Source organism: Ammospiza caudacuta, chromosome 6 (assembly GCF_027887145.1).
Source record: "Ammospiza caudacuta isolate bAmmCau1 chromosome 6, bAmmCau1.pri, whole genome shotgun sequence".
NCBI lineage: Eukaryota > Metazoa > Chordata > Aves > Passeriformes > Passerellidae > Ammospiza > Ammospiza caudacuta.
Genome location: NC_080598.1, coordinates 212,151 through 228,758, shown reverse-complemented (window position 1 = coordinate 228,758; position 16,608 = coordinate 212,151). Strand labels below are relative to the sequence as shown.

At 40.2% G+C, this 16,608-nt stretch overlaps 1 protein-coding gene across 1 annotated transcript in view; it reads left to right on the top strand.

Annotated features, from left to right (window-relative positions):
• KIAA1549L (KIAA1549 like) overlaps nt 1–16,608 on the top strand; it is a gene marked incomplete at its 5' end in the record, with an annotated part of 131,424 nt that overhangs the window by 109,853 nt on the left and 4,963 nt on the right. The window contains 4 exons of the mRNA XM_058806928.1: nt 2,501–2,848; nt 9,733–9,830; nt 10,591–10,736; nt 14,296–14,444. Coding sequence (XP_058662911.1) covers nt 2,501–2,848; nt 9,733–9,830; nt 10,591–10,736; nt 14,296–14,444 — 741 coding nt within the window. The remainder of the gene's footprint in view (nt 1–2,500; nt 2,849–9,732; nt 9,831–10,590; nt 10,737–14,295; nt 14,445–16,608) is intronic.

The window sequence follows — 16,608 nt, the reverse complement described above, 5'->3', positions numbered from 1 at the left end:
TTTTCACTACCAGTATAACTCTTTTATGAGTGGCTGATAACAGAAAAAGAACACCAGTTTGGTATTTCCCTCTGAAAAGGAATAAATATATTTTATGATTGTCCCACAGCTTTTGTCCCAAAAGTTTGGGGGCACAGTCACTTATCTGTTCAGGTGTAGAAAATCACTATTACAGGGGAAAAAGATATACCACACTAGGAGCTACAGAACACTGAAATGATCAGGATAGTGCTGGAATTTTTAGCAAGAACATCCTGTTGTATTCTTTTATTTAGGGCTATTTTAAACACTAGCACAGTTTCTAAGCACATGCTATATATAGAAGGAGGCACAGATCCTATTGCTCATCCCATTTATCCTTCACAGTCAATGCATTTTACAGGTATTTAAAGAATTTTAAATTATAATTATAATTATATATTTATTATTATATATTTATATATTTTATAAATATAATTATAGTTGCTGGTTAAAAACATATGTTTTTAAAACTCTGGGCTGTAAAATTGATCTTAAAAAATGCAGATGAAGTGTGGTATTCTACTTTCAGCTTCTTGCAATGTGATTGATTTCTGTCATGGAGTTAGAGCCAAAAAAAAAGGGAGGTGATTTCTGTTTGTACTTATCTGTAGAGAAGGAATCACCCTAGGAGTAGCCCTTCAAGCTAAGCTGCCCAAGCACTGTCTGGTTGTGGGAGAATGTGCTTGATTCCCTGTTCCCAGGTTAACTTTGAGTAAATACCTGTGACTCCTGCATGGGGGCTGTGTAAGACACGTGAGCTGGGCCACGGTGTTCTCTGCAAGGGGCAGGGCTGAATTTGTGATGTCATTGTGGAAGTTCAGAAGAACTCCTGAAGTTTAGTTCTTCAGAAATCTTAATGTGAGAGCCTGAACAAAGGAATTTCAGTGTCTCTAGCTATAATAATCTGTCCCTTGTAAGGGGTCCTTCACAGTGATGGTACTATTTGGGGAACCGTTCTCTTCCTGGCACAGTTGCACTGCCATTGATACAACTAAGACAAGAATTCAAATGTTAATTCTAATTGGTTTTAAGTGAGCCATTGACAGTTTAATCTGCTACAGAGTGTCCCTGCTACTTTTCCCAGCAAAGAATGTAGAATATAAAGGGCTATTATACTCCCCTGCATTGTATTATTTCTTTCCAATATTTGTTGTGTGTCTATATCATTATTGCTGCTTTAAGTAAAGGGATGGGACCACAGTTGGGCTGAAAATGATTTATTGCTCAGATAAACATCAGTATCAGAGGCTGTGAGATTTATGAGAGCAAGCAGTTGGCCATAGCACAAAGTAGTCACAGGTTTTTTGTTACAAGACAATATATTAACTTTTTAATCCAATGAACAGTTGCCATAGGGTTTATTTTGCTTTCCTAACCTATTACCTTTACTTCTACTGCAATGCAGATACTTTTATCCAATGGGCTACTATTACACATACACACCTATGCTTCTATTAGAAATCTAAACTCTTAGCTTACTCTATACAGTTACACCCCTACATTATAAACCCTTCACCATCTTATTAATACATTTTTTTACTTACTTAAGACATATTCTTACTTACAACTACAGAAACACACATTTATGATTTTTCTGCTTAATGTCTGTATATTTTATTTTTACATCAACATTCTCCCAAGACTGCACATCAAACCCTCCTGTGTCTGTGGGAGTTTCTATTTTTCCATTTTCCATGTGTCTACATTATTACAATTCCTGATTGTGTGTGCGTTATGTCTGTGTGAGTTACGTCTGCATTACGTCTGTGTGCGTTACGTCTCCGTGTGTTATGTCTGTGTGCGTTACGTGTGCGTTACGTGTGTGTTACGTGTGCGTTATGTCTGTGTGCGTTATGTCTGTGTGCGTTATGTCTGTGTGCGTTATGTCTGTGTGCGTTATGTCTGTGTGCGTTACGTCTGCCTGCGTTATGAGTGCGTTACATCCGGGTGTGTTACATCCGGGTGTGTTACGTCTGTGTGTGTTACGTCTCTGTGTGTTACATGTATGTTACGTCTGGGTGTGTTTCGTGTGTGTTACATGTGCGTTACGTCCGTGTGCGTCATGTCCGTGTTACGTCTGTGTGTGTTACGTCTGTGTTATGTCTGTATTATGTCTGTATAACGTCTGTGCGGTACGTCTGTGTGCGTTACATCTGTGTTACGTGTGTGTTACGTCTGTGTGCGTTACGTCTGTGTGTGTTACATGTGCGTTATGTCTGGGTGCATTACGTGTGTGTTATGTCTGTGTGCGTTACATCTGTGTGTGTTACGTCTGTGTGCGTTATGTCTCTGTGAGTTACGTCTGTCTTACCTCTGTGTGTTATGTCTGTGTGTATTATGTCTGTGTTATGTCTGTGTGTGTTACATCTGTGTGTGTTATGTCTGCGTTTGAGAATGCTGACGCGGCACAAATGCGATTTGTAAATGCTATCAAAGCACATGTAAAGCCTGTGACATCCACTTCTATTCCCCCCACCAGACCGAGCCTGAAATCATAGAAGAAACCAACGTTGACCGGGTCAACGAGCCACGGAATTACGGCAGGGCCCGTCAGGCCAAGGGCCACTCGGAGACGTCGACGCTGAGCTCGCAGCCGTCCATCGACGAGGTGCGGCAGCAGATGCACATGCTGCTGGAGGAGGCCTTCAGCCTGGCCTCTGCTGGCCACGGGGGCCAGCCCCGGCAGGACGCCTACGGCTCGGCCCCACACCTGCCCTACTCCGAGGTGGTGACCAGTGCCCCTGGCACCATGAGCCGGCCGCGGGCGGGCGTGCAGTGGGTGCCCACCTACAGGCCAGAAATGTACCAGTACAGCTTGCCAAGGCCCGTAAGTGGAGCTTCTCTTTGCCACACTGTAATGTCAGAAGGGTGCTTCTGCTCTGAGCGGTGTTTTTTTTTTTTTAAGTAGTCCCATTTAGGTGCTTAAAACCAAAAAATAAGTGTGTGTAGGGTGATGTGTATATATATATACATCTACATGTGTGCTTGCCTAAACACCAACCTAGACTTTGCAGTTGGGCTACACACATACACCATGAGCCACACATGTACACCATGAATGACTCTATTTTATCAGTATTTATTTTAGCAGCAAGGTGGTCTTTTCTAAGTTGTACTAAGATTTAAAAGAATAGGCTGCAGAATAGGCTGAAGATTTAAAATAGGCTGTCCAACAGACCCCAAACTCTTGGAACCCTGCTGCTGAGAATTTTAGACTTTCTGTACTGATAGACACTGATCCCCAAGAGAACACTGTGTTTCACCTGAAGCTGTAGAGAAAGCTTCCAAAATTAAATGATAGAGCTAAGATTATAAGTGTATTGTTTGAATAGAAGTGCGTAATATCACATAGTGGAAAACTGAGAGTTTTAGAATATAATAATATATTTAAAACAAGATAGGTGTTTTAAAGCTGGTCCTTAAGACTAGATAGACCTTTAGAAGCTAGTCCTTCTTTTTCACCTTCTTGTTCATGGGCTTAAGTAATATTATGTAATTAGATTAAAAAGTCCACATTATGAACCATGGGTACTTAGTTATTAAGGTAAAAGTAAAAATATTTGACGTATAATTTCTTATTTAAACAGTTTTTCCTTAAAAAGCCTTGTAGAGAGAGAAATATGACTCAATTTTTAGTTGTTAGAGTGAAGTGCTGTACAACTCACACCAAACTTGTTTGCCCATTTCCTTCTGCTCAGGCAATGGATATTAGGAAGCAATGTGGTTTTATGGATTAACTATGGTGACTTCTGGGTAGGGAACACCAACTCTTCTGCATCACTGGGGAGGTTGAGCACTGAAGAGCAACATGAAATGTGGGCTGTAATTGGTAATCTTGCACTTACAGCTATTAGCTTGGGTCTCTAGAGAAGAAATCTAGAGAAGATTGAATTCCACAGGTCTCAGCTGACCTTATAACTGACTTTATCCTTCATTTTCTAGCCTCAAGCAGCTCACCTTGCAGAGTAATACGTGAATTAGGAACTTAAACCCGAGGGTGGAAATTGATAATGGAATTTTGTAGGGGTCTGGACAGCAGTGACACTAGCACTGTGCACACCCTCACATGAGAAACTGCCCCTGAATTCCCACATATGGTAATGTGAAACTCAACAATATATTTTCTTTTGTGTCAGATACAAATCTAAACCAAGAGGTGATTGCTTTCAGATAAGAAATAGCCCATCTAACAATGCCAATGTGATAAATTGTTCATTTTAAGGCCTTTTTTTTGGTCAGAATATTTTTTTAAGAATATATTTCAAATTGAGTTCCTAACACTCTGGCTAGAATAAGAGGATAATGCAGAAAAATGTCCTCAGTTCAAAATCACCCTTACCATGACTTCCTTGACAATAAAAAAATACATTAAGGGATGCTGCTTCTGAACTATTCTGAACACAGCTGAAAGCCAGTGCAAAGGTTCAGGTTGGTGCTATTTAAATCATGCTTAGGTTATTTCTGACACTTTGAAATTGGTCCGATGAAATTCGTACAGCGTATAATCATTTTTTATGGTTAGAATTCGATTAAAAGCTTAAGAGACAGCTAATAGGGAGTCAAATTACCTTGACACTTAAAAGAATCCTTTTTAAATGAAATTCAAAATATTATATGGTGAGAGGTTTTTAAAAAAATATAATAGCCGCTCTTCTCATGGTGAATGATTCACTGTTGTCTTTCTAAGACTTATTACTCTCCTAAATCATCTGCATGTTTGGAACCTTTTGCTTATCTTTCTGGCATTCTGAAGACAGAGTTAAAGAGTTGAATTCCCTGCAGATAGTTGATTGCCACAGATGAGTATAGGCACAGACTGCTGGGCTATGGATAAGGGCTAGTAATTCATAGTTTTCTGCATATCAGTTTCATGTATATGCACTGTGCTTCAACCACCCCATTTCCTGGTTTGTTCTCATGGGCATGGAGGGTTGGAATTGAAAATATCCCCATCTTTGGGGATGAGAGGTACCTGTGCACTGGGGTGTTTGTTACCTCTGTAAACCAATAATTAGTAATTTTTCCCTTTCTTAAAATTCAGTTCTGAGTGGCAATTAGAAGTCAACATCAACAATGCTGTTACAATTCAAAACGCTGAGAATTTTGAAAATGAAAATTTCATCTTTGAAAATTCAAGGGCATTTTGTCTGCTTAGATGGAGCAAGTGCTGAGGGGTCCAGAGCCACTCTTTAGTTCTGTGTCGCTTCTGGTGTCCTCCAAATTGTGGATCTTTATTTTTTTGTTATCAACTTCTTGGCTAGTCCCACCATCAATCGTTTGTGTATCTCTCCAGAGTGTGCACACATTTTTTTTTCCTTCTCCTTTTTCTTCTCCATTTTGAGGCATTCTGCGTATTTTTTATTTGTTTGTTTATGTTTTTCTGGATGTGCTGCCATTAATACTGAAATTATCTGTAGCTCTTGTGAGGGAATGCCTGTTTGCCAACCTGCCTGTTGGGTGACCTGTGAAAAGAGGATTCCTCCACACAGGGCTCATGCAGAGGAAAGCCAGTGGAATGCAAATTGTTGTTCTGGAGCTTCCAAAACATGATGAGTAACACTTGGTTGAGTCCTTGGCACCCAGCTGGTGTGCTGTGACTGGAGGATGGAGTTAAAGTGTTGAACGTGTGACACCAACCGCCAGCTCCGTGCCTTGGTCGATCTTGTTTGGAAATTTGCTTTGGAAATATGCTCAGCTGAGTCAAGTGAGAGCTAAGAGCAGAGAAGAAAACCCTCCCCCATTACAAGGCTGGACCAGTTTCCATCTTTCCTCTTTAGTGCTCTGGAAAGAGGAGTGAGAGAAACAGAGCTCTGGGTCCCAAGGTGAGAGCCAGCACCACAAACAGGCACTGATGACCAGAACTTACAGCCTGAGAGACTGATAAAGCATCCTTGTTCTCAGAGCTCCCCTTCATTTAACAGGGGTAAAGCAGGAGTATTTTACCCAAATTCAGCCACTTTCAGTAACAGCTGCTTAGTACGAAGCAGGACAGCTATAAAGGCAAAGCCAAATCAATAAATTTGCATTATTCCTGGATTGCAATGTAATAAACAAATAAGTTAAATCATTCCATGAGTTAGCAAGGACACTGGCCTTTTAATTCCTATGGTGAGATGTAAGGAGATGGATATTTCTGTAATTAGAAGGCAACATAGAATACTTTCACTCAGGACAAATCTGTAAGTGGAAAGTGGTAAAAATATTTAAATATTTGAGCTAGGAAAATGTAGCCTTAAAACTAACTGCAAAGTTTCTGCTTTGGACATTAGTTATTTTGTGCTGACCTATGAACACAGGCTTGGGTTTGTTCAGCCTGGAGAAGAGACAGCTCCAGGGAGACTTTAGAGCACCTTCCAGTACCTAAAAGAGCTACAAGAGAGCTGGAGAGGGGCTTTTTACAAGGGCAAGTAAAGTGGGAATGACTCTGAACTGAGAGAGGGCAGGGTTAGATTAGATATGGGTAAGGAATTCTGTACTGTGAGGGTGCTGAGGCACTGGACTAGGCTGCCCAAAAAGTTGTGTGTGGCCCATCCATGGCCAGGCTGGTTGGGGCTTTGAACAACCCGGTCTAGTGGAAGGAGTCCCTGTCTGTTGCAAAGGGCTTGGGCCTAGATAATCTTTAAGGTGCCTTCCAAGCCAGTCTGTGAGTTTTCTTTTCTTTTCTCCATCCCGACAAGTGGTACCTTGGGCTCCCGTGGGTTGTAGGAGACAATGGTCTCTGCTGGTGGCTGGACTTTATCCTCCAGATGATTTATTGTACTTGGCCCAATGGCTGCTAAACTGCACTTCCTACTTTTAAAAGTTATTTATTGGTTTGCTTTTTAAATTGTCAGTGTTCTAGCCATAGCAGACTCCTTCACTGGCATTTCTTACTGAAAGGGAGACACAGGGTCTGCTCTCTGCTACCTGTGCAGTCTGTCCTGGGTCTCAAGTGGGGTTGCCTCTGCCTGGTTGTTATAGCCTTTGTGTTACAGACTCTCTAATTTTTCATAAAATAGAGTTTGGAACCCATGCAGAATGTTTTCCTTCTTAAGATTGTTTTCTTTTGTTCGTTTTTGGGCTTTTGGTTTGTTTGTTTGTTTTTGTCTGGTTGGATTTTTCTTTTGCTAAAAACCAAGAGATCATTTAAAAAAGATAAATATTTGAAGAGTAAAATTAGGCAAATCTGTGAAATCAGCTGGGTTGTGTTTTCTGTTTGTTGTTTTCCTCTTTGACTCGTTTCACAGTGGTGAAGTGACTTTAATTCTACAATCAGGCCCATTGGCCAAGAGCCTAAGGGCTCATACAAATCTTTAACAGGCATCTGTGGTAAAACCCTGGCTTCATTTAGCTTCTGAACACTTCTTTCCCATTTATATGTTGCCTGCAGGAAAACACTAACGCCCCAACAGGTTAGAGAAACTCTAGAAATTTCACTGGAATTCCCTCCCACAACCATGTTGGTGTGTGGCATCTCAGGGCAATGAGGGCTGACTCCTGTCCCTGCTGGACAAACAGTTCCTCAGCGTGGTGGAGCAGATCTTTTTACAAGATTTTTCACTTTAACAGAATTCTCTCTGCCCAGCCATTAGCAAAATATTGCCACTCACTCAAAATTGCTCATCTTCTGTGTAAGCAGCAAAATAAAGGCTTAGATTTTCTATTTTACTTTTTTCCTCAAAATTTCCAGTGCAAGTCACAGCATATTTGTGAACTGTGATTCCTTAAAATACCTAATACCTCCTTTGATGTCCCTCTTCCAAAGCACAACACACAAGAGAAAACCCAAATCTGAGTCTCTGCCTACCCTGCTAAACTGTCTGGACTCGCTTTCCACTACCAAACATTATCCCATGTGCTGTTCCTTTAAAACAGGGGGAATAAAAAGGATTTCATGCTTTTTATGAAATGCATGCTGCGAGCAAGATGTGGGATGAAAGGCTCGTGGAGGCAGAAGGGAGAGTTCAGGCAGCCTGTGAGGGCACTGCCAGCCTTTGAGATGCAGAAGAGGCACTGCAGACCATTCCACATCCAGCACTATCAGGAGAAATATAATTGAGGTTTTCTTTGATGCAAATAACATTTGTTTTTCCCTTACAGTTCTTTCATTAAAAATCAAGTGTTTCTGACCCCTGGCTAAGAAATGTAGCAGTGTCTTTTTAGACTTCTTTTTTTCCTCCCACTTAAATGTAGAAATGCTTTAAATATCATGGTAGCATGGTGAAAGTAAATATTAGGAGAATTTGTAGGTGGCATGCAAGAAAAAATTATTTTCAAAGACATGCCTTTGAGGGTTTTTAACATGTTTTAGAAGGGGTAGCAGTGAGAGGACAGAGAAAGATGCTGGGTCTGTACTGCTTTTCCCTTGGAGACACATCAAAAATCAATTTGATAAGTTACCTTTTCTTTTTGTTGACCTAGTTTTGCAGGTATTTGAGAATGAAGGCATTTGGAATATGGTCTAAATGTGTAATTTTACAAGATGATTACAGAAGGCTTTTTCTGATATATAGTGTGGGATTTATATTGCCAAATTCCAATCTAAATGTAGGTGGTAAGTCTGAAATAATCACGTAAATCCTGTATGCTCTTTCTCTGGGCAGGAGACAGAGTGTGACTCATCCCATGTGTTTTAATGTGCTTTTAACTTTCACTGCTGTTTGTGGAGGAGTTTCTCTGGGTAAACCAGATTCCTCTTGTTTAGAGGGCCAAAGTCCCACCACTGGATCCCTTTTTTATTTTTCAAAATGCCAGTGTCTTAATAATGGTCAACCTTCCCGTATTTTTTATTTGTTATTCCTCTGATTTTATCTTTATTCCCATGCACTGCTTTGAATCATCGTCATGCAAACCACAACTAAAAAAGAATCACAACTAAATAATAAAACAAAAAGCAATAGGAAAACAAAACCCTCACCCATGATGTAGTGAAGCATCTAGTGAGATATCATTCCTCTATGTGTATTTGAAAAATTACAGCCTCTAATCTATAGCAGTGCAAAGGATTTTGGAGGAAAATTTTGTCCTTCATGTCATTTCTGGGGTGCCCTGAGTTTCATGCACATAATTAGTCCTCCTTCACGTGTATTGGTGATGAAATTCAGAATTACTGCAGGCAAGCTGCTTAATTTTGTGATTTTGTGGGTGGGCCTGGTGTTCCTCTGGATCAGTCTGCCTTTTCAGAACTGTTTGAGGTCCTTGTTGCTGTTTTGGAAAGTTACAGAATTTGGGGGGTTTTGTGGAAAATTTTCTTTTCATCTCTTGAAGGCTGAAAGGAAGAGGTTGAAATATGGGTTGCTCACAGGCAGCTTCACTGCAGTACACACTGGTCTGAGGGTTCTTTCTGAATCTTTGAAATACTTTTTTCCTTGAGAAAGTGAAAATACTCATGTCTTTTCCCCATGATCCTGAGCAGTTGTTGAATCTCACATAATCACAACAGATCTGCTTTGCCAGCAAGCTACAAATGCCACAGAGACAGTGTTTAATATGTTATATTTTGATTAGACTTCATCTTGTCTCTGAGCTAATTTTCAGGTTTTCTTCCACATTCAAAAATTACCAAAGCAGTGGAAATTCCCAAATACATGCAATTATTGTTGAGGCCACAAAAAGTTAGCTTCCAGTTGACTGGCACACAGAGCAAGTATTTAAGTTCTGATTTTGTTTTGTTTTTCAATTTGACTGAGATCTACTGGTGTTTCAAAAAATATGTATTTTTCTCTCTTACAGGCTTATAGATTTTCTCAGCTTCCTGAGATGGTAATGGGTTCTCCTCCCCCTCCTGTCCCTCCCAGAACTGGTCCTGTGGCTGTTGCCTCTCTCAGGAGGTATTTATCTCTTGTTTTATTTTAGGCATGGTCTCTAAAGCCCACTGTCATAATAACTGGGCCAAACCCTGAAGGAGCACTTAAAAAGATCCATTCCTAAAATTAGAAACATGTTGGTTTTGTTTCATTTTAACACAAAATTAAATAACAATGAGTTTTCTGTTAGCCAGTCTGCGTCAATAAAATTAGGATCTGCAGGCTCTTGTTTGTTTTAAAGCATTCTTTGCCTCAGCTCTCATAATGATGTGCTGGATTGAGGCAGATAATTCACACCATCATTCTCCTGCTTTCCTGAAATTGCAACATTTCCAAAGACCTCAGCACTTCCCAAGTACAGTAATGTTATTTACCACAGTGGTCTCCAACTGTATGATACCATGTCATGTACACTGTTGTGACTGTCTGTAGTCTGTGGTGGTGAATCAAGTATGGTAAAGCTCTGGTGAATTTATGGTAAATCTCTGGTTTTAGTGGTGTGTTTCTCAAGCATTTGTTTGAAGCAGAAAGCAGAGGCCCTATACGATGCTTTGGTAAAAAGAGCAACCAAAAACTAAAAGGGTTGTTTGCAAACTTCTCCAGACTTCTCCAAAATTCTGTTGTGCAGTTGTTCTCCAGGCTTCTGTCATGCCAGAGCAAAGTTGGGCAGATCGCTCCTCACTGGTTTGTCCTGCTGGAGCTGATAGGCATGTATGTACCTACAAATCACATCTGTAGGTCAGAATAACAAAAAATTTGTATTATTTTTCTTTTTAACACACAGGTCTACATCAGATATTGGCAGCAAAGTGAGAATACCTGAGTCCAGTGGAGCAGATCAGGCCCAGCACCATGATCAGACACCTTTTGCACCGGGTTCCAGAGCTCCCATGTCTGTCGGTCCACTCGATCAATCTGCTTTTCACTCAGGTGACACGATTCAGCTTTGAGAACCTTATAAGTTATTTTGGACAGAAATGAAAGTATGGGATATAGCAAATAAGGATGATTATTTGGAGAAAGACTGTATTAGGTGGGGTTTTTCCTGGTGCAGCTGAAGGAGCCCTGCAGAAGATGGCCTGTCCCTTTGTAAGTGCAGCACCAGCTGCATCCTAAAATACTCATCCTGCAGTAGCACCAGGAAATGGCCTTTTCTGAAGGTAGGATGCAGCAGTAATGTCCCAGATGTTCTGTGTTCAAGAACTCTGAATTGATAAAACCCAGTAAAACTGCTCATTTGTACAGCAAAACCCAGTAGAATTTTTAGGGAGGATCTAGAAGGTGTTGGTAGCAAAATAAGATGCAGTATTGGGACAGCTGTGTGACTTGTTTGTGTTGCACTTTGTACCAACCAAGCAAAATGGGAGAGACAGGCGATGGGGGAGAAATGAGTTAGATCCTTGCAATATTTTGTCAGTCAAGAATACTGATCCAAGTGCTTGAAAACTTTTTAAAGGCTCCTGATGGCCTCTTGAGAAACTTTATCCCTACTCTTGTCACAACAGTGGGCTACTGAGGAAGGCAAATTGAAGGTACATGGCCCCTTCCCTTCAAAACACAAAACGGTGGTGCTATTGCACAGTCAAAGGTAATCTGTTAGCTCTTCACCCTTCCTATTCTGGAGAATATAGTTTCTGCCCAGAACTTGTTTTGGGTGTAAAAGTCCCAGTTTTAAATGTCTAGTCAGTTCCTGGTCCTTTTGATAGGTATTTATAAATGAATTGATTTAATCATGAGATGAAGCTGATAGACTGTTTTGATGGTGTCTGGAAAATATTTAGCTGGAAAAAATACTTCAAATGGCTTTTTATTGGCAAAATGTGTTTTCTTGAAGAGTTATGGAAAAGAGCTTCCAATATTCAAAAGAATTTTCCATTAGTTCAAAGCTTTGAAATTAGTGGTTTGTTAGATATTGCTGCGTTAATCTCCCAGAAAAAAATTCTTTCTTAGCTTCCTCAGAAGTAATAGAGAGTTATCTGCATTGTCTTTGACATCACTGACTGAGAATCATGATGTGGCTAAGCAAATGAGTTGTCAATTAATTAAATAGAGTAGGTTTGCAGGATCCATTCTGCTCCCACTTGTTGTCATACCTTCTGCACATGGTGCAGTACCTGAAAGGAGCAGATGCTCACCCTCCCATTTCAAAACATTTCAAGCTATGAAATGTGCCACACTACCAAGACCTCTTCTTTATGTGTGCAGTAATGGGATCTCTGGGATACACTTTTTGATTGGGTCCAGAGATGGGGAGATTTTATTATTGTGTGTTGCTGAAGGGTGGCTGCAGTTCAGAAGAGACAAAATGACCTTCATGCAGCCCAGCATCAGCTCTAAGATAAGGATGTTGCAATAATGGTTTAGGATAAGGTATAATATCAGCCAATTGAATATTCATTTTGAGTAGTAGCTCCTTTTGCTGTGGTTAAATAGAAAGAGTGTTTTAGTGTAGGAGCCCTTTGCCATGTACAGGAGCAGCATTTTCTTCTCTGTACATGTATGAAGAATGCTCCTTTTCAGCCTTGCTAACTCATTTAAAATAGCAACCCTTGTGCTCTTTCTTGCCTGGAAGGACAAATGATTGACACACCTCTTCTCTTAGCCCACCCTCTTCCAAACCATGGGGCTGGAGGAATTGGGATAGAGGTGGTGTGTTTCTGCTCTGGAGAAAAATGTGCTAAAAACCATATTTTACTCCTCTTCTGTTACTCCTGATTGCATCCATAGCAATTCTGGCCTGGGACTGCATGGGAGGTCATTGAGAAACCGTAAATATCTGGGTTTATGGAGACTGCTTTGGGGATGGATGTCACTGGTGGAGTCTTTCTGTCTCTGTGCACCTGCCCATGCAATGTCCCAGCATCTGTCAGAGTAGGTTGGATAGCCTACCAGGATAGCCCTCTGGTAGGTTGTTCAGGAACAAAAAATATGCCAGGGCTGTAAATGAGATTCTGGGGAATGGATATTTGAAGCAGCCAGTAATTGATGCTAATTCAATTATACTCTGTATGAATTCCATGGGCCTTCCCATGTCTTTGTGATTTTGTCAGCATAGTGGTATCATAGCTACTGAGAGCAATTAGCAGCAATATTCAAATGATGTGCAGTTGGAAGGGGGAGAAATTTTATTTTCTCTGCATTAATTCTACTACATTGAATCTGCCCAGCTGTGTAATGCTGCTGTGCTTCTGTTCCTCAGTGAAAATGCTGGAGTTGTACTTTGCTGTGGTTTTAAAGGGTTTCCTGCCCTTCTGCTTTCATGTAAATGATGTTATATTTGCTGTCTGAAAAGTAAGATACATGTCCATGTAATATAACTGAATAAACTGAAAATGTAATAACTGATGAAGAGGATATGCAGCTGTCCCATCCAGGATTTAGGGGTGAAGATTTCATGCCCTCAGTGTGATGTTGGTGATTCACTGCTGGAGTCTGTCTTTGCATGTAAATAGACACTAGAGGAAGGAAGACTTGACTGGGCAAGAAAGTTGTTTGTAGTCTATTTTTAACTAGGAAAATACACAGAGTTATGATAGCAAAGGGAATATATGAAGAATATCTCAAGGGAAATATGCACATTAGGATGCTGGTCTTCCAGACAGTCCAGTGGATTATTTCTGTAACAAATTGTTCTCTGCATCTCTGTGGGCCACAGGAATCAACCTTCCCTGAAAGCAGATGTGACCCTACCCAGAGATTTGGCTGAAACTCTGGCTCCTTCCACACAAATTGGAATGTGAAAGTGGGATTTTAATCCAGGAGGCTTCCTGGATATTCCTATGGCATGCATCTTAATCAGGAGGTGATAAACCAGATTTGGAAATAATCAAGAAATATTTCTTTGAGTTGTTGCTGTGTCATTTATGGCAGCCATAGACTGTTCTTGGGAAAGGAACTGAACAGGTAGAACCTTGGTATTTTTTACAGAAGCATTGAAGTTTTATGATGGAATTGTTGAGAGTACAGACTGTTAAACATATCAGTCACTCATTTTTGTGGGTTTTTTACCTGCATATAATACAATATAGGTATTAATCATAATATTAATAATATAGATATCATGAAAGACTGGATAAACAGTGAAAAGAGAGGTGCATTACACTGAAACCCATCGTAACAACAGCTGAAAATTGAATACAAGGAGGCAAACTTAAGGGAAAAAATCCTTTTCTCTAATGAGTCAAAGTTTTGACAAAGATCATTTGTTACAAGGATCAAATCCTAGGGACTCTTTACCTGAAGGCTGTACCTGGTTATGAGGACAACTGCAAATTTTGCCTTCTCCAGTATTTCCCAGCATTATGAAGTTGCAGTAGTCAGATGGTAGGACAAAAAATACCAAAACAACAAAACAAACCAAACCCAAAGCCCCAGACAAAAAAAAACCTCAACAAACAAGCATGAAGTCCCTATTTCATAAGCACTATCATCTGATTTACAAGTGAAAATCTCAGCTATTAATGGTGCCTACTGTTTTTGTCTTTGCCAGGAAATACGGTACCAGCAGTGTTTGCCATTCCAGCAAACCGACCTGGCTTCACGGGCTACTTCATCCCAACTCCTCCCACTGCCTACAGGAACCAAGCCTGGATGCCCTATGCTGGAGAGAATGAGTTGCCAGGGCAGTGGGCAGACTCTGTAAGCATCCTTGCTTTTCTAACCACCTGTTTTTTATGTGTTTTGCACAGGAGGGATTTTCAGCAATTCTTCACTGGTCGTCAAAGAAGCAGAAAAGGATAATTTTTCCTTGAATGGGAATAATCTCTAGCAGTGAAAAGCCATAAGAGATGGCTTAGACATAGATACTTCAGCTGTTCAAGCAGGAACTGTGGGCAAGATCTTTAGAGGGTGGAATCCTTCACTAGGTTAGGGCCTGGCACCTGTTTAAAGTTGGTGGGTTAGATGTCATTTTCCTTTCCTGAGAAAGGTTAAATTTTGAGATAGACACGTGTCAGGAAAAGGTGATGCTGCCTCTCAAGACAGTCCTGAGCTGTCTGAAAGTTGGGGAAGCATCTTACCCTCATGGAGGCTTTTCTCAAGACAGCCTGGCTCCCAAATCTTACCTCCCAGCACTGCTGCAGCCCTGCTGTGCAGTGTTTCAAATCCTCCCAAAGGCTGCAGTGACATATCATAAATTAAATAATTAATTGCACAATCCCAGACTGGAACAGATGTAATTTTTAGCCCAAAGTAAACCTACATTTCAAAGAATTGAAGTTGAAACATCCTAAAATGAATTGCAGTAGTTTATCATGTTTGAAACAATTTCTCAAATGTAGGGCTTTTTTTACACAAGGGAAAAAAAAGATAAATTCTTCTACTTGAGCTCATATCTGGTATCTATGCAGAACCACTCTGACTAAAAAACCTGGGAGACAGATTCAATTTCCTTGTGCAAATCGTCCACAGAACATTTTAATGAATTGCAGTTGAAATCTAAGTTGGCTTTGAGCAGATAAGCAGGAGACAACACAGTCATATAAATGTTCCTGGGGGCAGCTTTTTTTGTTTTCACTCTTCATTACTGCTCCCAATGCCTGTGAGGAAAACAATTCAGTATGACTTTGAGGTGCAAGTCTGAATTTGAAGGCTGAACTGTCAGGAAAAAAAAAAAGAAAAGCTGTTCATTTGTAAGCTGAGCACACCTGCTGATGTGCCCCTGACTCCTGGAGGCTTGTGATGCTCTGGTATAAATTTCCTTCTCAGAGCTGCCTTTTAAAGCATGAAAAGCTTTATTTTCCTTTGTTGTTTTGGTGGGGGTTTTTTTTATTTATTTGTTTTATGTGTGTTTTTAACCCTTACATCTTAAATCCAGGAGGCCCATTGTATCTTAGCAACGATTTTGAACTTTTTCTCTAAGAAGGGAAAAAGCCATGAAACAAATAAGGAAATTTTACTTGTTTCCCATTCATTCTCTCTCCTGTATCCCTACTCTTGATTGCAGTCCTGTGGAAATAGAGTCAGGTATCACTTGTCAAAAGTGGAGACTGAAACAAATGGGTCAAAACTGCAAACCAAGTCTCCAGCCCCCAGCTCCTTCCTCTGGAAAGTGAAGAGTATAAACCTGTTGTGGGTTTCCTTCAGGGAAAGAGGAATGAAGAGGGATGTAAAAAACTGTCAGAAAAATAACCATGGCAATATAGAATTCAGAGGAAAAAAATGTCCCTTTTCACTTACCCATGGCAGAGCTTTAACAATTCCTTGTTAGTCAAAATTTCAACCCTCCAGTGGCTTTGCAGAAGGGTTAAAAATGTAGAAACTACTGCAGTTTCTATAATGATTTTGCAAATGTGTCAGGAAATTGTCTTTATTTGAAAATCGTTACTAGAGGAGCTAGTAATAGCATTAGCAATATAGCACAGTCAGAAAGCCTGAATAAAAGTGAATAGCATAAAGATCTGAAGTAATGCTCAGATTTTCTCACTAATACTCAGGGCTTGAATTCCTGGACATGTCTTAGGTTTTGAGCCTTTTTATTATAGCTTGATCACAATTCCAAGATTTTCTTAAAATTATTGAGAACAGAGGCTAAATATCTATAAGATTCTTCATTTTCCACACATTTCTGCTAGCCTAGACTGTAAACAAGGGAGGAAACAGGAGATTTTACAACAAGGAACTATTTTATAAGCACAATTACTGTAATATATTATTCTCTGAGACAAATGGTAAGCGTTGAAACACTAAGTTCTGTGGGACAATGAAACTGTATCCACAAAGCAATTATTTTCCCAGCTGCTGGATGCTTAGTGAAAAGAGTAACTTGGTGGCCTCTAGTGGTGTGATCACATATTGTTGTAGT